This window comes from Microcaecilia unicolor, chromosome 14 (assembly GCF_901765095.1).
Source record: "Microcaecilia unicolor chromosome 14, aMicUni1.1, whole genome shotgun sequence".
NCBI lineage: Eukaryota > Metazoa > Chordata > Amphibia > Gymnophiona > Siphonopidae > Microcaecilia > Microcaecilia unicolor.
The window spans coordinates 30092118-30118124 of record NC_044044.1 but is presented as its reverse complement, the minus strand read 5'-3'; the positions used below and the strand labels follow the sequence as shown (position 1 = coordinate 30118124).

The 26007-nt window shown below is 44.4% G+C and overlaps 1 gene segment (V, D, J or C); it reads right to left on the bottom strand.

Annotated features, from left to right (window-relative positions):
• Nucleotides 1–1727: 1727 nt before the first annotated feature.
• On the bottom strand, nucleotides 1728–24870 carry LOC115457330. The segment is given in 6 exon segments: nucleotides 1728–2235; nucleotides 2689–2766; nucleotides 3704–4045; nucleotides 9146–9433; nucleotides 23906–24071; nucleotides 24736–24870. Coding segments are annotated over 5 exon segments (969 nt in total).
• Between the last annotated feature and the right edge of the window lie 1137 nt (nucleotides 24871–26007).

Genomic DNA, 26007 nt, shown 5'->3' with positions numbered 1-26007 from the left:
TTGCAGCTTTGCTTAGGTTTCTTGTTTGCCCTGTCTCCTCTTTCTGACTGTTAATGGTTAGGTGATCATAGTTCCCTTCCTCTATTCTGGTGTCTCTGCCATTTTTTCTTCGAAGAATATTTCAGAGGTTTGCTATTGTGACTCACAGTACAAAGTGCCTTTACTACTAATGCTGAGAGTGAACAAGTTCAGATTCTGCTAAACCAACACTGCTAAGAATAAACTCCCTTCAGGATATGTCTCTCAGAGAACCAGACCCTCACTGTTTGTTTGTGTCTCTCTGTCCTGACTGCGTGTCTTGTCTCTCAGGGAGCCTGGCCTCACTGTGTATGTCTTTCTGTCCTGTGTCAGTCTCTCAGGGAGCCTGGACTCGCTGTGTGTGGGTGTCTCTCGCTCTGTCCTGTGCAGGGCTTTCTTTCAGGTGGCACTTGGGGGTACTGAGTACCGGCACCTTTTCCATTGTCTGATAAAATTGACCCATGAGCCCCAAGTTTTAATGATATAGCTCAGGCCCTACACACCAGTTCTGCCTTGTCATAGATTCTGTGACAGGTTGCAAGGGGCCTGGCTATTGTGGGGTGGGTCCTTCAGTGATCACCCCACCCCTGAAGGGTGGCCTAGCATTTGAGTACCGGCACCTTTTTTGCTAGAAAAAAACCCACTGGTCCTGTGTCTCTCAGAGAACCAGACCTCACTGTTTGCTTGTGTCTCTCTGTCCTGACTGCGTGTCTTGTCTCTCAGGGAGCCTGGCCTCACTGTGTATGTCTTTCTGTCCTGTGTCAGTCTCTCAGGGAGCCTGGACTCGCTGTGTGTGGGTGTCTCTCGCTCTGTCCTGTGCAGGGCTTTTTTTCAGGTGGTACTGAGTACCGGCACCTTTTCCATTGTCTGCTAAAATTGACCCATGGACCCCAAGTTTTTAATGAAAGAGCTCAGGCTCTACACACCAATTCTGTCTTGTCATAGATTCTGTGACCGGTTGCAGGGGGCCTGGCTATTGTAGGGTGGGTCCTTCAGTGATCACCCCACCCTTGAAGGGTGGCCTGGCATTTGAGTACCAGCACCTTTTCAATTGTCTGCTAAATTTGACCCATGGACCCCAAGTTTTAATGAAAGAGCTCAGGCTCTACACACCAATTCTGCCTTGACATAGATTCTGTGACTGGTTGAAGGGGGCCTGGCTATTGTGGGGTGGGTCCCTTAGTGATCACCCCACCCTTGAAGGGTGGCCTAGCATTTGAGTACCGGCACCTTTTTTGCTAGAAAAAACCCACTGGCCCAGACCTCACTGTTTGCTTGTGTCTCTCTGTCCTGACTGCGTGTCTTGTCTCTCAGGGAGCCTGGCCTCACTGTGTATGTCTTTCTGTCCTGTGTCAGTCTCTCAGGGAGCCTGGACTCGCTGTGTGTGGGTGTCTCTCGCTCTGTCCTGTGCAGGGCTTTTTTTCAGGTGGTACTGAGTACCGGCACCTTTTCCATTGTCTGCTAAAATTGACCCATGGACCCCAAGTTTTTAATGAAAGAGCTCAGGCTCTACACACCAATTCTGTCTTGTCATAGATTCTGTGACTGGTTGCAGGGGGCCTGGCTATTGTAGGGTGGGTCCTTCAGTGATCACCCCACCCTTGAAGGGTGGCCTGGCATTTGAGTACCGGCACCTTTTTTGCTAGAAAAACAACACTGTAAAAAAAATGATATGGAAAGGACTGGGAAACTGAAGATTTGCTCTAAAATTCAATTTATTGCAGAAAGAATTCAGACAAAGACACACATGCATAGCCAGAGCTTGTACACCCTCCTTCATCAGTGGCTGTCAGCGGCAGGGTCACTGCTCCCTGGCCCTTGAGGTTGAGGACTGGGAGATAATCTTGGCTAAAAAACCCTTTCATGAAGGGGTTGGTCAGCAGGCAGGCTTATCCCTTCACCCAATTGATTTTCAGAACAGGATAGAGCAGTACTGGGCCAGGTCCTTGCAGTAACAGGTTTCATTCGTGGGATCCTCTGACACCACTGAGCCATTCTCTGTCCGGGTCAACAGGGCTCCTGCCAAGGGATGGATGTCAGTGGCCAGGAAGATCTGCATCGAGGTGTCATCGTTGGTGATATCTTCAAGGGAGGGGGGGAGCAGGAGGTGCAGATAGGGAGGCTCCAGGGAATCCACATTTGCAGTAGGATAGGGTAGGGTGGGTGAGGGTGGTGGTGGTGGGGGAAGTGTAGATGGGGAGTCAAGGGAGTCCAGATCTGTAGTGTGGGAGGTGGGAAAAAAAGAGACCATGAGACCAAGATTGACAAAACAGTGACAGAGAGGGTAAGACAGAGACACACAGTGAACAAGTCGCAGCATATGCGAGGGTGGTAGGTGGAATGGAAAACAGGAAGCAGGAGAGAATTCAAGAACTAGTTAGTAAGCAGAGATTGTGCAAAATTCAGCTGACAATAGGATGAGAAAAGCCTCCTGTTAGACAAAACGTTGAGTAGTTAACTCATAGATCAGCTCTGGCGCTTCAAATCAAGGAAGATTAGTTCTTCTCTGGAATGTTTGGAGCACTACTGCCATCTGAAGATTACTTTGGTATAAGTTTGAACATTATTGTTGAATTATCACAAAAGCAATAAAAATGTTTTCCTCACTGAAAAGTTTAGGGAGGAGAAAGAAGGACAAGAAAAGGAAATACCCAGATGTGCTTAGCTCACCTGCGGATTGCGTTTCTGTGTTGGTGTCAGCCCTGCAAAATCATTCCTGCACTGGGAGTGTTCGCTTTGCCCTTGAAACTAAAAGCAGAGGATAAAGTTAAGTGACAATTACCAAGAAGGGACCCCAGACTGATGAATTATTAAAGGTGTGGAGCTGAGTAATGAGACAATAACAAGGGGAAAGGGATGTATAAAGGTTCCCCAAAAGACATAAGTACATAAGTGTTGCCATACTGGGACAAAGGTCCTTCAAGCCCAGTATCCTGTTTCCAACAGTGACCACTCCAGGTCAGAAGTACCTGGCAAAATCCCTAAACAGTACAAACCATTTTATGCTGCAGTGGATTTTCCCCAAGTCCATTTTAATAATGGCTTATGGACTTTTCTTTTAGGAAGCTAGCCAAACATTTTTTAAACCCCGCTAAGCTAACTGCTTTTACCCACATTCTCTGGCAATGAATTCCAGTTAGATGCTTGTAAAAAGTGCATGGGCCTGGAGAGGTGGTTTTACACCAGACACGCCAAGCTCATTCTTCGCATGTTAAGCATCTCACTGCAATGGATGCGAACCATGTGGTTTTGTGCCAAAGTGTTTAAGGAGCCTGTTCTATGGTGTCTGTTATAGATGCAAAAAAAAAAAAAACCTTTCCCATTTTCCCTTTCTCCTTTCCAACCTCCAGCTTTGCACTTTCCACATATGCCTGGAGCAGCCTCTCTGTGCTGCTGCTTCACACCCCCCCTTTTCTAGCCATGCTCATATTCCACCCTAAACCCCTCTTTTGAAGATTCTTTTAAACCATAAACCCTGACTGTTCCTGGATCACAAACCTTGTCAATTGTAAACATGTTTACTGCACGTAATACATTTTCTGAAACCTGTTCTTTGTCTGGTCTGTGTGTTTTTGCCTAGACTGTAAGCTCACTCAAGCAGGGACTTTTCGTCATATGCACCTCTGCTGCGCTGTATCTGCATAGAAGCAAAAAGGGAGTAGAGGTCTTAGGCTAAGATGCATACCTGTGCATTTGGTAGCTGTGACAGGTTTGACCCCTTCCGTGCCAGGGCCAGTAATTGAGCAGGTGACAGACTTGTAGGAGTTCCAGTCTGAAGAGGGGACTTCGACCCTGCTAATCATGCAGTATGTTGAGTCTTTCATGGAACTCGTGTCTACAATGGGGTCGAGGTCTCGGGATGAGTTTCCCAGAGACCAGCCAATTTTGATGTTGTTGTTGCTCAGACCAGAGACGAAGCAAACAAATCTCATTCTGGCTGGCTTTATGGCACATTCCTGTTGAATGTTTGCAAGAAGTTGAAGTTGAGGTCTTGGTCCTGGTCCTGGCCTTGGACTTGGTCCTGGTACTGCAAAGAGAGAGAGAGAGAGAGACAATAGCAATGAGATGGAGAGAAATAGAGAGAGAGAGTGAGAAAGAGACACTGTTCCGGGGCAGAGAAGAAGCATGGAACAACGGAGGACAGGTGCGCACGGCACCCCCCCGGCGGTGTGCACCCGGGGCGGACCGCACCCACCGCCCCCCCCCCCCCCCTAGGAACGCCACTGGTTCAAAGTAATTGGTGTGAGGATGTGTGACAACAAAAGATACTGGAGTATAAAATATTAAGTATGAAAATGTATGAAAGCCAGAGCAAACAAAAAGCAGTAAACTGACGTATGTACAGGGGTGTGCTGGTAAATTTTTAACAGGCTCTTTCTCCGGACGTAGCCAGCTCTTCAGTTGGAAGGACCAGGGGTGGCCGGGGTGGGGGAGGGGGGAAGCAACACTTGCCTCTCTCTCCTCCCTCCCTTCATGCAGGCACGCTAGGCATACCTTTGCTGGCAGCCAATAAATGGACTGCCACCACTCCCAACATCTTGCTCTGAGCAGCACACTGGAACTTCTCTCATATGGTGGAGAAGTCCCAGCCTGCTGCCCAGAGCTGGAAACAAGGAGCGGGGAGCAGCAGCAGTCTATTTACTTGGCTGGCAGGGCTCAGCATCCCCACCAGCAAAGTAAAAGAGAATTCAGCAGGGGGCCCAAGCCCACATTTTGGTAGCCAGTTGTTAAAGTAGCCATGGAGGGCCCTACTTTAACAACCGGCTCCCAAAATTCTTAAAAACTGAACAACCGGCTCTTGTGAGCCTGTGGGAGCCTGCTCCAGCACACCACTGTGTATGTAGCTTGATAGAAGTGTCATTAGCATGGAGAGGAAAATTGGCTCATAATATTTCACCAATGTTGCAGGTCTTTTGCTAAGCCGTGGTAGGATTTTTGGTGTGCACTAAAAATAAGTTTGCACTGAATGCTATAGATACCCATGTTTTCCTATGGGCATCTAGCATTTAGCACGGGCTAATCATTAGCATGAGGTAAAAACGCTTCCGTGGGTTAGTAATCTATGCCGAAAGCCCACCTTTTCACTACTGCCTTTGGCTCCTAACCAGTACTCATTTGCCCTCCTCCTCTTTACCCATTAATTCCCTTGCCCGGTCTATGTCTTGTCTATCTGTTCTACCTAGATTGCAAGCTCTTTGAGCAGGGACTGTCTCTGTATGTCAAGTGTTCAGCGCTGCGTGCGTCTGGTAGCGCTATACAAATGCTATTAGTAGTAGTAAAAGACCCCTGGAGTCTTTCAAAGAAATCAAGGATAATAAATAATGCACAGGAAACATTTTGAAAATTCAGAGCAAGAGATCAGTATGTGTGAAAGTGGGTAAACTCAGGAGGAATATTGCAAAATATGTCATGGAAGGGGTCAGCGGGATAACGGGAGCAGCCTCCCAGGGTGGAGAGAGACAGAGAGAAGGAGATAGAAGCGGGCAGTGAAAGAGAGAGAGAGAACAGCATTATGCAGTCTTGTTTAGACACAGATTTGGGGAAATTGAGTGGTGGTTTTGATTGGTTACTGTGTCATTTTATTCTGCTACTTGTTGATAACAATTTTTTGTAAATATTGCGTGAATAATGCTGTTGACCAAATTCAGTTTTGGAAATGGGATTGTACCTGTTTGCTATATTTTAAGAAAGACACTTTTTTTGGGGGGTAGTGTCTCCAAATGAATTATCTCTACGGCGTTTACCGTGTGTTTTTAATCTGTTCCCTTTCGCCTGCATTTTTCTTAGGGATGTAACGCTGCCAGGTGATTGTAATGGCAGATTTTGAAAAACTCCTCTATGTTGTTGTCCCAGCAGTGGGTGACGCTACCGCCTTGACCCTTTCAAACTCATTTCAGTCAAGGTTTGCTTTGCTTCTCTTTACCCCTTAAAGTTAAAAGCTGAAAACTGAATGGTTTAGGACCAGAGGTCTGCGTGCCCATGAGCAAGTTTTCAGCTAATGCCATGGAGATTTTGAGGCATATTTTCAAAGCACTTAGCCTCCCAAAGTGCTTTGAAAATATGCCTCATGGTGGCAGCAGTGAGCTGGCCAATCCCTTTTTTTTTTTCCAATGTATTTATGTCACATGGCTGCTGCATCCCTACACCTTAAAGTTCCCTGTTTATCACACAAAAAAAGTAATGTTGATCCTTTCCACCAACCCAATACAAGGAAAATAGTTCTGCAAGACTCAACATATGCTCACACTGTAAAGGCAGTGGACCAAATCAATTAGGCACCTACACTTTAACCCTGGATTAAGGTAACAACAAACCAGGATGTCTAATATACTTCATAGACTTCTGTAAACTGCAGGGAATCAACACCAATGAAGGGTTAACCAACGAACCTCGGTAGTATTGCACTGTGTTACATATCTTGCTACACAGAGACTTGCATACTTAAGTTCTCACTGGTTCTCGGTCCACCTCCTTCCTGTGTTATTTATTGTTTTCAAAAATCTTATTATGCATAAAACATCTTATTAAATTATTCTTTGAAATCCGTTAATAAATTCTTAATGCACTCATCTTTGAGTTATGTTTTCAGATCTAGTCAGCTTAGGGGCTACACAGAGACTTGCACTGGTTTATTGGCTAACCCTTCATTGGTGTTGATCCCTTGGAGTTTACGGAAGTCTGTGGAGTATATTAGACATCCTGGTTTGTTGTCACACTAAAGGCAGTTACGTTTTGCTGACATTATAGAGTGTGGATGTCTCACGTTAATGATGACATCATTCTGCAACCTCTCGCCTTTACTTTGGTGTCTGCTGCTTCCAGTTTAGAGTCTTGTCTACATGGGATATATGGCGGGGGGGGGGGGGGGGGGAGGGGGAGAGGAGGACCTAAGTGGTACAATGGAGGAGGCGAAAGGTGGGAAAGAGGAGAACACTTACTCGGGGCAGTGGAGCTGCTCTTTGGTTGGAGTGGACAAAATTCTAGTCTCAACCCAAGGTTTCTAGTACCTGATACTCTGTTGGTCAAAATATTGATGGGGCCATGGCCTCCATAGCCTATGACCTACATTTAAGGCTGCCTTCAGACTCCAGGTGATCAGGTACAGGTTGAGCCCTGGCCTGAGTTTTGCCTGTAGGCTGGACTTTTGGTTTATTGAAGCAAAGCAGGACTGTAAGACTCATAGATACAGTGAGAGGAGGAGATAGGAGGAAGCAAAAGCAGGCCTGCTTGACTATATCCATCTATAATGAGACGAATCAAGCTTTCAAGACGACTTCTAAAGAAAACCTCACCACAGAAGCAAATGAAACTCAGTCGTCCCATGCTGATGACATCATGTACATAAGAACATAAGCACCTCCATACTGGGAAAAGACCAAGGGTCCATCAAGCCCAGCATCCTGTCTCCGACAGCGGCCAATCCAGGCTTCAAGAACCCAGCAACCCCCCCCCCCCCCAAAAAAAAAGAAAAGATTAATAATGTTCAATGGACATTTCCCTCAGGAATCTGTCCAAACCCCCTTTAAATTCCGTAAGGCCAGCTGCTGTCACTACATGCCATTCTTTGGTTGAGTCATTATGTGTCAATCACTTGACCAGACTTTAGGCTGGGGCTTCCCAATCTTTTATCCAATATGACCCCAACTAATGAAATCAAAATAGCAGACTCCACTCACCTCCACTCCCTCACCCTCTTTATCCTCCTCTCACTTATTCAAATCATTCAGGCAGCAGAAGGCAGATAGCAACAGTGTCAGCACGCAATCAAAGACCTCAGTACCAGCCTAACAGGAAGCCCACACAGGAGAAGGGAGCAGGGCTTATGAATGGTACCTAACTCAGGCCCTGTGCTGACTGCCATCACTGGTATAACTTAAAGTAGAGGGTTACCCCCATACAGTGATGATGTGACCTCATTTGGGCTCTCAATCCACAGGGTGGAAACCACTGCTTTAAACACTTAGGGGAAAGTTATTAACCTGGATTACCATTAAGATGTGTTATTTTACTGTTAACCCCAGATATTAGTAACTAGATCTCATTGCATAAAATGGGAGCTGTGCTAAAATAACCCACCTTAACAGTAGCTCGCATTGATAACTTCCTCCCTTAGTATGAAGAGTTTGGTAACCAGAGCTGAATTTGTGATGTCATAATGCCTCATTCTACAAATAAGAGCCAACCTCAGTGATGTCACAATGACTCGATTGCCCTATACTTGGCTCACTTGTTATATTGTGATGTCATAATGTCTCTTTCCACCAATAAGAGCCAACCTCGTGATGTCACAATGACTCGATTGCCCTATACTTGGCTCACTTGTTATATTGTGATGTCATAATGTCTCTTTCCACCAATAAGAGCCAACCTCGTGATGTCACAATGACTCGATTGCCCTATACTTGGCTCACTTGTTATATTGTGATGTCATAATGTCTCTTTCCACCAATAAGAGCCAACCTCGTGATGTCACAATGACTCGATTGCCCTATACTTGGCTCACTTTTATTACATACAGCAGTGATTTTGATTTCCAGAGACATTTCTTGCTCCTTTAATTAAGGGGGAGTTATCAATGTGGGCTACCATTAAGACGGGTTATTTTACTGTTAACCCAAGTTATTAATTACTAGGTCTCACTGCATGAAATGGGACTTGTGCTAAAATAGTACGTGTTAGTGGTAAAATAACATGTCTTAATGGTAGCCCACGTTGATAACTCCCCCTTTAGTGCTGTCTAGGATATAAAAGTACATTTGCCTTCCTAGCTGTACTTAGAGGGCGGATTCAGTATTTCCCTCTTGCTAACATTCAGGTTATTATGTCATCATGGCTGTGAGAACTAGGCTGGGCTGGTCCCTAGTATCTTGTAAGGACCTGCGGTTCTTTTTATATTGGACCACCTTGAACTACAAGTCCATAGATGCCAGAAGCCCAGCCCTGACCCAGCTTGTCCCTCTTGACCTTTGAGTCCTCTGGTGACCCTTACCCCCTGTAATCTCCATAGCCTTTCCCTGGGGTGGTTGAGGGGATGCTTAAGACATACCCCCTGTTTCTCCTACCCATCATGTCTGCCTATTTTTGGAGCAGCGTTCAACAGTCCAGCTTTGAAACTTAAGTAGCTTACCTTTCGGGAGCGTCACATTCTTCGGCTGTTGGAGTGCAATATGGGAAACCGAGCACGTGAGGGGTTTCCTCTTCCACTCTTCGCTGTTCAAGGTCAACTGACTGCTGCGCGAGTAGAGACCATTGCTGAAGGCCGACGGAAAGGTCTTGACCCTGCTGGCGAACTCCTCATCCCACTGGAAGGCCACAGGATCTGGGAGGTAGCCCTTTGCCAGGCAGCCCACAGTCACTGGCGATTGACTTTCAGTGGAGCAGGGACTCAGTGGGAAGACGGAAGGAGCGGTCATATCTGAAATAAAGAAAATGGTATGGAGAGCAGTTAGAGAGAAAGGGATGGAAAAAAACCTGCCGAGCAATGACAACACCAGCTGCTACAGTGGCTAATGGAGATCTCCATCACGCAGGATGCAGTTTGGAACTGGTGCAGCCTCATTGTCATTCCTTTTCTGTTTTCCTGCAAACTGTTTTCATATTTAAAGGAAAAGAATTAAAAGAATACCTGGAGACAAAAGAAAGAGATTGCACATGGAACAATAAACATATAAGTAAGATTTAAAACAGGCTTGCATGGGTTTCCACTGTGGATTTGGTGCCGGTGAAAGGTGCAGGACTGAAAGGGTTGGAAACTGTCTGCCCTCGCCCCCAGCTCAGGTACGGTGAGGGCAGCTGTGTCAAAATTCTCTCACGAGCTGTCCTCACTGTTGTGCCTCACACCTGCTCTGGGGGCAGCCGGTAAAGGAGGGGGAACCGTCCCCTGGGGCCAATCAGTCCTTGGCCTTTCTGCCGAGACTGGCGACAGGGATGCCAGCTAGTGCCAATTGAGCCTGGAATTTTCCAGCAGTGCAGCCACCTGTGCACTGGGAATAGCATAGAAACTCACAAAAATTCATTACACAGAGGTCACCAAATGGCCTATATCCATCCCCTGAGCCCTCCAGTCCTAGAAGTGACAGGCTCTGTATCCTAGTGTCCATCCCTGAGCCCTCCAGTCCTAGAAGTGACAGGCTCTGTATCCTAGTGTCCATCCCTGAGCCCTCCAGTCCTAGAAGTGACATGCTCTGTATCCCTGTGTCCATCCCCTGAACCCTCCAGTCCTAGAGGTGACAAGCTCTGTATCCTAGTGTCCATCCCTGAGCCCTCCAGTCCTAGAAGTGACAGGCTCTGTATCCTAGTGTCCATCCCTGAGCCCTCCAGTCCTAGAAGTGACAGGTCCTCTATCCCTGTGTCCATCCCATGATCCCTCCTCTTCTCCCGCTTGTGTTCTTGCATGTGCGTAGGTGTTTGTATGTTTGTGTGTGCTGAGATCTAATGAGCATAGAGCGTGTGGGATAAAATTGGATTCCTTATGGGCTGTGACACCTTGCATTGTCCACACATAGGAACCATTCAGAGGAAATGTCGTACAGAAGTCTTTGAGCGTAGACGGCCCTGTGCTTGGTCTTGAAAGCTGCTGTACAACTTCACCCCTGCAGAATTCTTATGCTGGAGAAATACAAGGTATCATAACCAGCAAAGCATCCATGTGCTTAGTATGTGTGTGTGTGTTCATATAGGAAAGTGAATTGTATGAGTGAATGTGTGTGTGTGTGAGTATGGTGTCCTGTGCTGTGCACTTATACACCTCTCCCCACGTGTTGGGGCGTCCCTGGGCACCTTTCACCCCTGCCCGCTGCCAATCATAAGAGACCACAGCTTTCAGGATTCAATCTATTTTTTGTTTGTTGGCGATCAGGTGGAACGGAGATCAGTGTCCCTGGGGATCTTACCTCTCCCCTTTCCTAGAAAGAAGCAGCCTTCAGTTCTCTGATAAACAAGGTGACTCATTTTGAATTTCACACCTTTACCCACTTAAGTCTCAGCTCTCCCTCCTGTCCCAGCTGAAGCTTGCTCCCCTTCACTTGCACGGTTGTGTTGGGGTGGGGGTAGAGGTCATCTTCAGATCAATAGTTTGCTGAAATCTGCGATATTAAAAACCTTCCCTCTCTCTTCGCCTCAAAAGAGCCCAGAGTGGGTTACAAGAGAAATACAGGTTATAAAAATATTACCATAAAGAATAGCAAGATGATACAAACTAAAATCACTCAGTAATATTATAATTGAACAATATTTTGAAAAAGAAAAAAAAAATGTTGACACAGGCCATAATTTGTTGAAGTTCCTGGGCAAATGACTAGGCTTAACTTGTTTCCAGGCCTGGGACAAAAATATTAAGAGCTTTCATTCATTTGCCTCCCTTTTTTCCACCAAGCATCTCCCTACCAACCTCCCACCCAGCATCTCCCCTCCAACCTCCTCCAAACAGGCCTTAACTTTATCACTGTTGCAACATGTGTCTGGGAGTCGCGGTAGCCTTAATGGGTGTAAAAGAGTCTAGGGCAGGGCCTCTGAACGTCTGTGCCCAGCTGTGTCCTACCCCTCCGACCCAGACTTCCTGTTTGCATGGATGCGGAATACGGCTAGATTTTCAGTGTACAGCATTCAGAAGTTAAGTGGCCCTTCTCCGCTTCTTTTCTCCTTTCATGCCATAATCACTGTAGTTAAGTCCAGGGGAGATGTGGTAATGGTGGGGAGGTGAGGTTGGCCACTTTGAACCGAAACTTGGGATACAAGAACGCATGCAAAAATAAAGCTGTAGCGGAATTAGAAAAGATTCATAAGACATAAGCATCGCCACACTGGGACAGACCAAAGGTCCATCTAGCCCAGCACCCTGTCTCCGACAATGGCCCATCCAGGTCACAATCACCCGACAAGATCCACGGAGCAAAGCATTTTCTACTGCTTGTCCGAGGAATAGTGGATTTTTTCCTACGGTGGCCTTTTCCTTCAGGAAACCGTTTAAACCTTTCTTAAACTCTGCTAAGCTAACCACATTCTCCGGCAGTGAATTCCAGAGTCGAATTACGCGCTGAGTAAAGCAAATTTTTCTCTTATTTGTTTTAAACTTACTGCACTCTAGTTTCATCGCATGCCCCCTTGTCCTAGAATTTTTGTAAAGCGTAAACAGATGCTCCACATCTATCTTTTCCGCTCCACTCATTATTTTATAGACCTCTATCATAGCACCCCTCAGCCGCCTTTTCACCAAGCTGAAGAGCCCCAGACGCTTTGGCCTTTCCTCATAGGAAAGTCGTCCCATCCCCTTAAATCATCTTTGTCGCCCTGTTCAAAGAAGATCGACCAAAATGATAAAGAGGATAGTCTGCTAATTGAGACAGCAAGGGGAATCAAGTGCTTCCCTGGGATTGGTAGCATGGAATGTTGCTACTCTTCTGGATTCTGGAATCTTGTCACTCTTTGAGATTCTGCATGGAATCTTGCTACTCTTTGGGATTCCGGAATCTTGTTAATTTTTGAGGTTCTGGAATGTTGCTACTCTTCTGGATTCTGGAATCTTGTTACTCTTTTTGGTTCTGGAATGTTGCTACTCTTTGAGGTTCTGCATGGAATCTTGCTATTCTTTGGGATTCCGGAATCTTGTTGCTTTTTGAGGTTCTGGAATGTTGCTACTCTTTGGGATTCTGGAATCTTGTTACTCTTTTTGGTTCTGGAATGTTGCTACTCTTTGAGATTCTGCATGGAATCTTGCTATTCTTTGGGATTCCGGAATCTTGTTACGTTTTTTGAGGTTCTAGAATGTTTGGGATTCTGTCAGGTACTTGTGACCTGGCTTGGCCACTGTTGGAAACAGGATATTGGGCAAGATGGACCATTGGTCTGACCTCTAGTATGGCTACGCTAATGAAGGCCGCCGTTGCAGGGTGTTTTTGGGCTGCACTTTCTGCCGCCCTCCTCAACGTTTGACGCTCTAAGCCATTGCCTTGTTATCCTAATGGTAGCAGCTGCCCTGCCTTTTTTTTCTGTTTCATGTAACCTGCTGCAGTTCAGTTGAAGATACATGTCTAGAGGGACAGACTTCCAAGCTACTGGAGCAAGCAGTATCTAAAATCAGCCTTCCTAGTCAAAACCAAACAGAAATATGACCGGCCATATGGATCGAACCAGCACATGGATTTAGCAAAGGGAAGTCTTGTCTTACCGGTCTGAAAGATTTTTTTGTGGCTATGGTGGAGCCTGTTGATCTGGTGCATTTGGATTGTTTTGAAGGCATCTGACAAATTCCCTCATGACTAGCGCGCTCTAACTTGGGACCTTTCTGTGAGCTGAGCCCAGATTTTAACGAAACACCACGTAGGGCATTTCTTTGATTTATTTATTTATTTTTGCAGGTTATGTGCTAATGTTCTCAATAGCAAATTTAACAGGGAAGCACTTACCATCTCTTATTTAGGAGGGGTTAAATGCTCTTCTGCCTATGACACACCCCCTCCTAAAATATTTTTAAAATGCTAGCGGGCAAAAGACCACAAACCTCGCTTTAACTGCTCAACACCCTTAGTGAAGGGCCGCTTAAAAAGTTATGGGACAGGAGGCAATTTGTGGACTGGGAGTGGAGGAGTGGCCTAGTGGTTAGGGTGGTGGACTTTGGTCCTGGGGAACTGAGGAACTGAGTTTGATTCCCACTTCAGGCACAGGCAGCTCCTTGTGACTCTGGGCAAGTCACTTAACCCTCCATTGCCCCCCAAATACAAATAAGTACCTGTATATACTATGTAAACCGTTTTGAATGTAGTTGCAAAAACCTCAAAAAGGCGGTATATCTAGTCCCATTTCCCTTATGACATCACAATATCAGAAGTGAGCCAAGTATCGGGCAATCAAGCTATTGTGACATCACTGATGAGGTTGGCTCTTATTGGTGGAATGAGTGGAGGAGTAGCCTAGTGGTTAGTGCAATGGACTTTAAGCCATTGTGACATCACTGATGAGGTTGGCTCTTATTGGTGGAATGAGTGGAGGAGTAGCCTAGTGGTTAGTGCTGTGGACTTTGATCCTGGGGAACTGGATTCGATTCCCACTGCAGCTCCTTGTGACTCTGGGCAAGTCACTTAACCCTCCGTTGCCCCAGGTACAAATAAGTACCTAAGCCGCATTGAGCTTGCCATGAGTGGGAAAGTGCGGTGTACAAATGTAACAAAAAATAAAAAAAGAATTGACAAGACAGGAAAGAGAGAGAGTAGGACTAGAGGTGAACAGTGGAGTACCCCAGGGGTCTGTACCGGGACTTGTGTTTTATAACTTATTTATAAACAGTATGGAAAAGGGAACAATTTGCAAGGTGATCAGAGTTGCAGAGGAATTGCATTGATGGACTGACCTTTAGCTATGACGATTCCTCTTTAAACTTCATAATATTTTGTGAGATTGTGCTTAGCATTTTTAAGGATTAATTGTTGGTGGGTAAAGATTTTATACCTAGGGGCTTTTTAGCATTTAGCGTGTGCTAATTCCATTAGCACGCTCTAAGCGTTAGTAAAATTTGGGCAAAAGAAATTTTCAAAAATTAATAATAAGCATAACCACAAAGTATCCAAGATAAATACAGCATTTTTTTCTTTGTGTCTGTGCTCAGAAAACACATGTTGCCCATAAGATAAACTCAAAAAACAGATGTGTGCAGGGATTGAAAATGATTGTCCATTATTGTCATGGACAATATCAGGCTCATTTTCGAAAGAGAAGGACGCCCATCTTTCGACACACATTGGAAGATGGGCGTCTTTCTGACAGGGTCTCCCAAATCGGTATAATCGAAAGCCGATTTTGGGCGTTCCCAATTGCTTTCCATCGCGGGGATGACCAAAGTTCACGGGGGGGGGGGCTTGTCGGAGGCATAGCGAAGGCGGGACTTGGGCGTGCCTAACACATGGACATCCTCGACCCATAATGGAAAAAAAAAAGGCGTCCCTGACGAGCATTTGGACGACTTTACCTGGTCCTGTTTTTCTTACGACCAAGGCACAAAAAGGTGCCTGAACTGACCAGATGACTACCGGAGAAAATTGGGGATCACCTCCCCTTACTCCCTCAGTGGTCACTAACTCCCTCTCACCCTCAAAAAACTCTTTAAAAATATTTTGTGCCAGCCTCTATGCCAGCATCAAATGTCATACTCGGGTCCATCACAGCAGTATGCAAGTCCCTGGAGCAGTTTTAGTGGGTGCAGTGCACTTCAGGCAGGCGGACCTAGGCCCATCCCTCCCCACCTGTTACACTTGTAAATGTGAGCCCTTCAAAACCCACCACAAACCCACTGTACCCACATCTAGGTGCCCCCCTTCACCCCTAAGGGATATGGTAGTGGTGTACAGTTGGGGGTAGTGGGTTTTGGGGGGCTCAGCACACAAGGTAAGGGAGCTATGTACCTGGGAGCAATTTATGAAGTCCACTGCAGTGCCTCCTAGGGTGCCCGGTTGCTGTCCTGGCATGTGAGGGGGACCAGTGCACTATGAATGCTGGCTCTTCCCACAACCAAAGAGCTTGCATTTGGTCGTTTCTGAGATGGGCGTCCTTGGTTTCCATTATCGCTGAAAATCAGAAACTACCAAGTCTAAGGACGACCATCTCTAAGGATGACCTAAATTTTAAGATTTGGGTGCCCCCGACCATATTATGGAAACAAAAGATGGACGCCCATCTTGTTTCGATAATACGGGTTTCCCCGTCCCTCCATCGAGACGTTTTGCGAGGACGTCCTCAGCAAAACTTTGTCTTCCCTTTCGGTTATGCCCCTCTATATGTTTTCTGAGCACACACACAAATAGTTATTTATAATTGATATTTTGTTATTTTGCTTATTATGCATGTTTAAAAATTTATTTTGAAAATAATATAACAAAAAAGAGGGAAAGAAGTACAAACTAAAGTCCAAACAAAAAAAACAGCACCACGGGCCTTTAAAAATGGAACACAGTTCTTTAATGAATGAGCCTTGACAAAAAGACCCGACACGGGCCGTGTTTCGGTGACTAGCACCTGCGTCAGGGGTCACAGTGATGACGTGGAAAACTTGGGGAATAACTCGAATATATTCCTCTACAATATATTATTCCTTACCCCACGTCTCATGTAGTAAAAGCTACAAAGCACCAAGACACTTTCACTTTCTGTATCAAAATGGATGAAAATTTATTTTGCCTAGATTTAGATTAATTATTTCACAGTGTGTAATTTGGGGTATTTAAAAAAATATTATTACATTTTCTTTGTTATTCCCTATATATTGTGATTTTTTGGGGTAAAGATTATACCCAAGCAACAAAGAAGAGTCAAGGCATATCTTTACAAAGATATGTTAATCTCATAAATCAAGCATTCAGAGTAGGACATTATGGTCTGGAGACCATTGCCTTAACAGTTGTATATCGATTATTTGTTTTATCTATAGTTATTAAGACGAGCTTATCATCTTTTCTTTGGTCCTTGTTGAAGACTCTTCCAGTTGGGCATCTTATGCTCCAGTATTCAATTAAAAAGTGGGCTAGGGAGACGGGATCCTGCTTGGAGGCTGGAGATGGACAAGATTGACCCCTTTGAGGTCCTTCCCATCCCCATCTCTACATGATTTTATAGTCTTATCATTGAAGTCTAGGAGATACTTGGGGGAGAATCTTTAAAACATATAGCTCAATTACTCGATTCTGATAGTCTGAGAAAGGCATATTGGATACTTAGGGGAAGTGAGACATAAAACCTGGGACAGACACAGTGGGGGAGAGGGGGGTAAAGCTGGAATCAAAGGGGGCCCTGTGCAGGTAACAGAAATATGCAGTGGCTGGTCATAATTATTTTTCCATTGTCCTATTTCGATATTTCTCTGTGTGTTTCAGTGTTTGTTTTTCTCTCTTTGAGGCTTGTTCAGACCTTCTTCTGTTTCTCTGGTGGTTGGTTTCTCGATGACGTTGCTAACCCCCCCCTACACCTTTTTATTTCTTGGTTCCTGTTTTGTGCTCAGCTGCAGCCATCTGGTGCACAGATTTGAATAGAATTTATAAATTTAGAGGCAGAACAGAAAGCAGCAAAGGCTGAGGGTGTTAATTTTATGTTAAGGGATTTTTTTTCCCCCACCGCTTCTCATTCTCAGAACAAACAAGCCCTTCCACAGACTAATTTTCTGGAGTTTGGCGGTTTCCTAAAGAGCTGTTGAAATTATATACTTCCTGGCTTTGCTCTTTTAAGTTAAATGTAATTAAATAGTAACAATTCTAACATATTTTAGTGACAGATTATATTATATCATAGCTCTTCCATTTTGCTTTAAGTGACAAGCAAGTAATAAAATACCGGCCAGCCCTATATGTATACAATGTGTATTTGAGGGTTCTATAGAAAAATAAAGTTAGGTTATAAGTCAATAATAACCAAGCAGTCAACCCACCTATAGAATTTTCAATGTTTCATCAAGAAATCGTATAATTCATCATTAGGGGGGGGGGCATAATTTAAGAGGACAGGATTATCTAGTGGTCATTATTAAAGAAAAAAAAGAACACTTCAAGAAAAATGAGTGGTTTCATGGACCAATGTTATCAATGCTTTCTCAGAATATGATGGTCCATATGGTCTTTGCCTGATGAAGGGCCTATGATTTTTTGATGAAATATTGAAAATTCTATAGGTGGGTAAACTGTTTGGTTTTGTATAACTAATAAATGAGTACGGAATCTTATCAAAGGCTTCATACCTGCTATTCTGAAGTTCTGTAAGCTTTTCCATGAAAACAAAACATAAGATTGGCCATACTGGATCAGACCAAAGGTCCATCTTGCCCAGTATCCTGTTTCAACAGTGACCAATTCAGGTCACACAAGTACCAACAGAATCCCCACAAGCTAACAAGATTCCTTCCTACTTACCACTAGGGATAAGTTGTGGATTTCCCAACATAGGTATATATTTATTTATTGCATTTGTATCCCACATTTTCCCACCTATTTGCAGGCTCAATATGGCTTACATAGTACCGTGAAGGCGTTTGCCCAGTCGGTTGATAGCAAATACAAGGTTGTATAGTGATCGAATGAGGTATATGTGGAGGGTCGGAAGGGATGAAGATTGTGTGTTGTCCATATATGTCATACTCTAGATAATCAGTCCAAAAAGAAGCACAAAGGGCTCTCAAGAATTGAACAAGTATACTTTTATTGATGACCCAACATTTTGGCGTAAACCAATGCCTGCCACAGGGGTCAATCGACAAAGCAACTCGGAATACTTGAGTGGTTGTTCACAATGTCATAGCTCATCACAGTGATGATCAGATATTTGACTGTAAATACTCTTAGCTTGCCATTGCTGTTTCACAGTCCTATTTTTTCCTAGATAATCATCATGTTTTGATGGAAGGAAATTGTTTCCATGGAACTTCTACAGAGCTTTTAGCTGCTGTCAGCAGGTGGACAACCTAGGTTGAGGACTAGCCTAGTAATTAGAGCAGAGCAGGTAGGGTTCAAATCCCATTGATGCTCCTTGGGTCCTTGGACAAGTCTCTTTGCTCTTGGTTGCCTTCATGTACAGCTTAAATCATAATCTCCCTTGCACAGGGAAATACATGCACATCACTCTCAGATTTGGAAAGGGGGGGGGGGGGTCATCAAATCCCTGCTTTTTGTGTGCTAGGTTCAGTAGAACTGTATGTGGTTCCAGTTCATTAAGTTGTCCTTTTACAAAGTTTCACTAGCGTTTTTAGCACACGCTAAACATTAGAGTTGCCCATATATTTCTATGGGTGTATCTAACATTAGTGCGTGCTGATGAGCGTGCCCTCAAACCGCTAGTGTGCCTTTGTAAAAGGACCCCTCCATTTTATTTCTTGGCATTCAATATGGCTGTTCACGTTTCTTTTACCAAAAATGAAGATGTGATCCAACTTGATCCGCATCTTTTCCAGCACAGATCTTGAAGCATTATATCGGGCATCAGATATCAATCATTGAGTATTTTATGTTAGTTCGCTTATACCTTTGCATAAATTGAGGTGGTGCTTGCACTTCTCTCCACTGGCTCCCAAGCAATAATGACACCAAGATCGTTCTCCCTGGGTTTAGACTTTTTCTTCGTTCTGATGGATTAGCCTTTTACAAATTCTTTCTTCTAAAGCCATAAGCTTGGCATTTGGCCTAGTATATTCCCTAATTAGAGGTCCTTTCGCTGCAGTGCGTGCTAGCGCATGGTTCCTGCAACTTAAAAGGACTTATCACGGGACGTGCTCAGGCATATTGCAGCAAGTTTTGGATCTGCGCACGTAAACCATGCATTAATAAATATTTAAATAATGTTCTGGAAGGGGACATGTCTGGAGTGGCAGACAGTGGGAGTTTCTGAGCTATCAATTTAGCACATCTACATTATCGTGCATTAACTAATTAGCTTAGGATTAGCACATGATCCCTGACCACCTACAAAATAGGTGTCAGCAAGTACTCATTAATGTTTTTAGTGGCTGTGAACTAGTGGCAAAATTAGGGCATGGCCATTCATTTAAAAAAATAGGAAAATTGGCGATTTTCAGTCTATAAAAAAAATGGCCTTAGCGTGTGGGAAACACCCAAGTGAGGGCTTGCTAAGACCACTTTTTAACATAGCTTAGTAAAAGACCCCCTTAGAGGGGCATAATCGAATGGCGCCGGCCAAATAGATGGCCTATTTGGCCGGCGCTGCAAAGAGCAGTCCCGAACCGTATTATCGAAAAAGATGGCCGGCCATCTTTCGTTTCGATAATACGCTTGGGGCTGGTCAAATGTCAGAGATGGCCGGGTTTGAGATGGCTGGCATCGGTTTTCGCCGATAATGGAAACTGAGGCCGGCCATCTCAAACCCGGCCAAATCCAAGGCATTTGGTCGTGGGAGGAGCCAGCATTTGTAGTGCACTGGCCCCCCTCACAAGCCAGGACACCAACCGGGCACCCTAGGGGGCACTTCTAAAAATTAAAATAGCTCCCAGGTGCATAGCTCCCTTACCTTGGGTGCTGAGCCCCTCAAATCCCCCCCAAAACCCACTCCCTATAACTCTACACCATTACCATAGCCCTTATGGGTGAAGGGGGGCACCTACATGTGGATACAGTGGGTTTTGGGGGGGGGGTTTGGAGGGCTCCCATTTACCACCACAAGTGTAACAGGTAGGGGGGGATGGGCCTGGGTCCACCTGCCTGAAGTCCACTGCACCCACTAAAACTGCTCCAGGGACCTGCATACTGCTGTCAGGGAGCTGGGTATGACATCTGAGGCTGGCATAAAGGCTGGCAAAAAAGTTTTGTTTTGTTTTGTTTTTGGGTGGGAGGGGGTTGGTGACCACTGGGGGAGTAAGGGGAGGTGATCCCCGATTCCCTCCGGTGGTCATCTGGTCAATTGGGGCACTTTTTTGATACTTGGTCCTAAAAATAAAATGGACCAAGTGAAGCCGGTGAAATGCTCGACAGAGCCGGCCTTTTTTTTTCCATTATCAGCTGAAGCCGGCCATGTCTTAGCAACACCCCCGTCTCACCTTCCCATCCCCTTCCGAAACGCCCCCTTTAACTTTGGCCGGCTCTGCGACGGAAAGCAGTTGGAGCCGGCCAAAATCGGCTTTCGATTCTACCGATTTCGCCGGCTTCAGGAGATGGCCGGCCGTCTCCCGATTTGTGTCGGAAGATGGCTGCCCATCTCCTTTCGAAAATAAGCTGGTTAGTGATTTAAATTAAGATAATTTCCAATTTCTTGGTTTTCTAGGCTGTAAATAGCTTGAAGTTGGTCAAACATTAGGATATTTTAATCTTTTTTTTTTTTCCTGCAAGTTCCTTGTGCTTTTAATGCCCTTATTTTGCCAGTTGTAAATAAACTACTGGATTTAGGGGGAATTCATCAAACAGTGTTACGGCCTTAACGCATGTTAAGTGAATTAACGCGTGAATTGAAGGTATAAAATGGGCTTCTTAGCATTCCCCCCCCCCCCCCCGTTGACAAAGCCACACGGCAATACCGACCCAGCCCATTAATTCCCTTAACGCACGAAAAGACCCTAATACCCTGCACGAAGACCCTAACACTTTTTGATGAATTCCTCTCTTAGTCTGGGAGGGAAAAATGTTTCATTGCTGAATACGTAGGATATGACTATGAAGAAATTAGCACGCTTTTTTTTTTCAGTTTTCTTAGCACACGTTTTAAAGCCAGATTATCCCCAAAATTGATTGTAAAGTGAACAAAGGGGGGGGGTTATTTATCTAGCTTCACTCCTGTTAATTTTAGAGACTCGTAGCAAATCTGCTAATGGTCCCGAACTTTAGTCTGTCTCGTCCAACAGGACTCGGAATTTTTAGGCAGAATCATGACCCGGGTTCTGCAGAATTTTAAAATTTTGTTATTTTTTTTTTTTATGTATTTTATATTTATATATATATATATTTTTTATTGACAAGTAGTTTAATAATTGAATCTCCTCTGCTTTTGGTTCTGAAAAGCACCTGCTTTACTGCTCAGTGTCTGGAGTTTCCCCAAATAAAACTTAAAATGCACATGTGATGGTCTGTTAACACTACGTGTGCTACCAGCACAGGGGGGTACTTGAAAGAGATAACACATCGCAGTGACAAAGTTCCTCTTAATACTTTATTCTTTCTGTTCTTCCATGACACATTATATTTTCTACGTGTTTCCCTGCTTTGCTTAGGCTGATTATAGGTGTAAAGTTTCAATAAAAATATAAAGATAAAATATATTAAAACATTTCAGTTACATTGAGCCTGCCACGTGTGGGAAAGCGCAGGGTACAAATGTAATAAATAAATAAAATAAATAATTTCTTTTTTTTTAATTCTTTATTTATAATTTTTCACATTTACATCTCATGACATAAACCAGGAAATATCAGAATATACAACTTAACAAGCAAAACAAAGTTACTTATTACCAAATTAGGTTCTAAATTAAAATTATCAGATTATTATTAGTCCCCAATAAATTGAGACAAGATACTAGGAAATTGAAAGGAAAAACATGCCTATAAAAATAAGCCAATTATTTATAACGGTAAGGGCATAGCTGATATCTACAGCCGACGTAACAACGCTTTAATTAGGGAGGCAACACATTAGGTACTTGAACATTTTCCTTAGATGAAATAAATTGTAATAATTTTTGAGGGGTAAAAAATATATAATTATTTAAACCAAACGTTATATGACATTTGCATGGGAACTTCAAGAGAAAAGTAGCACCTAATTTTAAAGCTCTAGATTTATAAAGTAAAAATTCCTTTCTTCTCTTTTGTGTGTTCCTAGCTAAGTCAGGGAAAATCTGTATTTTTTGCCTACAAAATACATCATTTAAATGGCGAAAATATAATCTAAGAATATTATGTCTATCAGGTTCAAGAGCAAAAGTCACAAGCAATGTTGTTCTCTCTGTAATACATTCCAGAGAGTTCTCAAGGAATTCAGTCAAGTTCAAATTTGCAGTAGCCTGGGGTTGCTCCTTCGATAATTTCACTGTTCCAGTAATGTACTGGAGCCGTGTACTAGGTGGAAATCCCTCCTTCGGAATCCCCAAAATCTCACCAAGATATTTTTTAAGCATATCACCTGCTGGTATTAAAGGAGATTTGGGGAAATTCAACAGCCTCAGGTTATTCTTCCGAGTATTATTTTCCAGGTATTCTAACTTTCTTTCCTGAATTTCTTTTTCCTTAACCAAAGTTACAGTTAAATTCTTTAGTTGTTTAACCTCATTTTCCATCTGAGAAATCTTTTCCCTTATGTTCTTGAACATTTGAAGATAGATCTTGAGTAGTCTGTTTCAATAAAATAAATAATTTCAATGACCCCAATATTATTTGGGGGGGGGGGGGGGGGGATCGGGTACTTCCACCTTTCCCCTTCTCTTCCCATTTAGTCCAGGGCAGGCCAGACAGTTATGTTTATGTTTATTAAGACTTGTTATATCACCACTTCTGAACATACAGGGTCTAAACAATGTACAAAACTAAAATCTAGTAACAAATAATAAAATAAGACGAAAAGACCTCCGATACTAAGACAGGAAAAAGGGCATTTCTTACACACGGAATTCATTCATTCTTAAAATTAAAACAAAATTCCAGCAGATTCGCCAGTATCTGTACCGTGAAAAACACATACGTCATGAAATGATGTTAAAAACTGAGGTGAATACAATGGGGGAGGGGGGGCCCTTTCACTAAGCTTGCGCACCCAACGTGCGCCAATTCAGAACTACCGCCTGGCTACCACGTGCCCGGGCGTTAATTTCATTTTTTTTTCCGGCGTACGGCGCTAACCAGGCAGTAATCAGCATTGTACGCGCGCTGTTGATGATGATTACTGCCCGGTTAACGCACAAAATGGACGCACGTCAATTTTCATTTTGCCACACGTCCATTTTCGGCCTCCGAATAAATGGCCTCTTTTGCAGGTGCGCTGAAAAAATTAATACACGAGTATACACCAGCGCAGGCCAATTTTCAGCACACTTTAGTTAAAGGACCTCTGGATTTTTTAACTTAGGTAGGGAAAGTTCATTTCGTATTTATTTATTTATTGTTACATTTGTACCCCGCGCTTTCCCACTCATGGCAGGCTCAATGCGGCTTACATGGGGCAATGGAGGGTTAAGTGACTTGCCTAGAGTCACAAGGAGCTGCCTGTGCCTGAAGTGGGAATCGAACTCAGTTCCTCAGTTCCCCAGGACCAAAGTCCTCCACCCTGACCACTAGGCCACTCCTCCACGTATATGTGAGGGACGGTCGTTCCAGAGCTTTGGTGTATGGGTTTTTGTATCTACAACTGCAAAATGAATGGATGTGCACTTATGGGTGTACGTTTATGTGTACGAGTGTGTGCAACATGTGAGGAGCTCAGAAACACACGTTCACTTTTTAAGATGCACTTTGGTGATGGGGAGACATGTTCTTTATTGCTTAAGATTTGAAGTTTGGAAGGTTCTGGTTTAGATAAGGTTCGGCATCTTCCCTCATGGCAGCAGGTGGGATGAGCGACGATGGTCTGGTCCTTTAGCTGGATTCCCAGGTGACACTATGAGGGAGAAGAAAGAGAGGTTAGGGGGAGGGGATACGAGAAAATGGATCTCAGGTTTACCTCTAGTGACCTCCCTTCCCGAAGGGCTTTACCATTAGGGCATGTCTGATATGAGCATGCTTCCACCTTTGGGGGTGGGGGGAGGGACAGGGAGCCAGCAACACAATTCTAGAACTTGCAGAGGGGATAAGTGACAGGACATTATCTTAGAATTTTTATCACCAGTGGCAGTGGAACACCTTTTGGGATGGGGAGGGGGAGGGGATGGGGCAAACAAACCAGTTCTGCCCGTTCTGCCCTTTCTCCCAAATCCTAATGCTTTGGCTTATCCATTCCATTGCCTGTGATTATTACCCAAAACTGGCTGGATAAAATGAAGTACTTTGGATGATTTTTTTTTTTGTGGGGGGGGGGGGGGGTGGGGGGATATCTGGGTAATCCAAAGAAGTCATTTCTCTGACCGTTCATCACATTTCTGCCCTTCTGTCTTGTCTCCGTCCATCTTCTCTCCCTCTCCATCCTCCTCACTCTCCTTTTCTGTCTCTCTCTTTCACTCTGTGTCTGTTAGTTTTTGCTTTTCTCCATGTGTTTCTCTCTGTCTGTCTCGGCCTCTCTCTGCCTGCTTTTCTCCCTCTGTGCCTCTCTCTTGACTGTCTTTTACCTTGCAAAGAGTGACTGCTGCACTATAGAAGAGACTGAGCAGGAAGAGCATTACAAAAGTGGTGGATATCACGCTTAGGCTGTCTCTTTCCTCATCATCAACCTCCTTGGCTTCTGTGTATATCAAGATATACATCTGGAAGGGGGGGAGGCACAGAACAAGAACCTCGGTTGTACTCTGTTCCTGAACAGACACATCATTTAACATTTTTTTAAATTACTAACCCAACATTTTGTAAAGCAAGGTGATGGTCACGGTACGTAACCACCAGTACTACTGCTATTACTACCACTTCTCGTTTCTATAGCGCTACGAGATGTACACAGCACTGTACAGAGACATGCAAGACACAGTCCTTGCTTGACGGGTCTTGCAGTCTATGTTAGTTTCAGAGATATGAAGAAACAGTGGTCCTAAAAATGGGTCACATACACTCTTTTGTTAAGACACGGTCTAATATCACCAGATTTCTTCCCTTAACTGATGTACTTGGATAATGTTACCTATCACTTTCAACTTATTTTGGTTAAATACTCTGAAACCTCACATCTCTAACAGTGTCATGAGAACCCTACAAATCCTTCTGTATGCTTGCTTTAACACACCCTGGAACTTTGTTTATTCTGCTGTTAATTTTTTTATTGTTGAGATACTCTCCTGCTTATAATCGAAAGAGAAAAACGCCTATATTGTGACCCAAATCGGGAGATAGACGTTTATCTCCCAAAAACGAATAAAGCGGTATAATCAAAAGCCGAATTTGGACGTTTTCAACTGCAGTCCGTCGCGGATGCGGACAACGTTGATGGGGGCGTGTCGAAGGCGTGGTGAAGGCGGAACTGGGGCGTGGTTATCTGCCGATCAGAGATGGGCGCCTTTCGCCGATAATGGAAAACAAATATGCGTTTTTAGCGAGAATTTAGGGCACTTTTCCTGGACCCTGTTTTTCCACGAATAAGGCCCCAAAAAGTGCCCTAAATGACCAGATGACCACTGGAGGGAATCGGGGATGACCTCCCCTGACTCCCCCAGTGGTCACGAACCCCCTCCCACCACAAAATATGCCGTTTCACAACTTTTTATTCTCACCCTCAAATGTCATACCCACCTCCCTGGCAGCAGTATGCAGGTCACTGGAGCAGTGGACTTCAGGCAGGTGGACCCAGGCTCATCCCCCCCCCCCCCACCTGTTACACTTGTGCTGGTAAATGGGAGCCCTCCAAACCGCCCCCCAAACCCACTGTACCCACGTGTAGGTGCCCCCCTTCACCC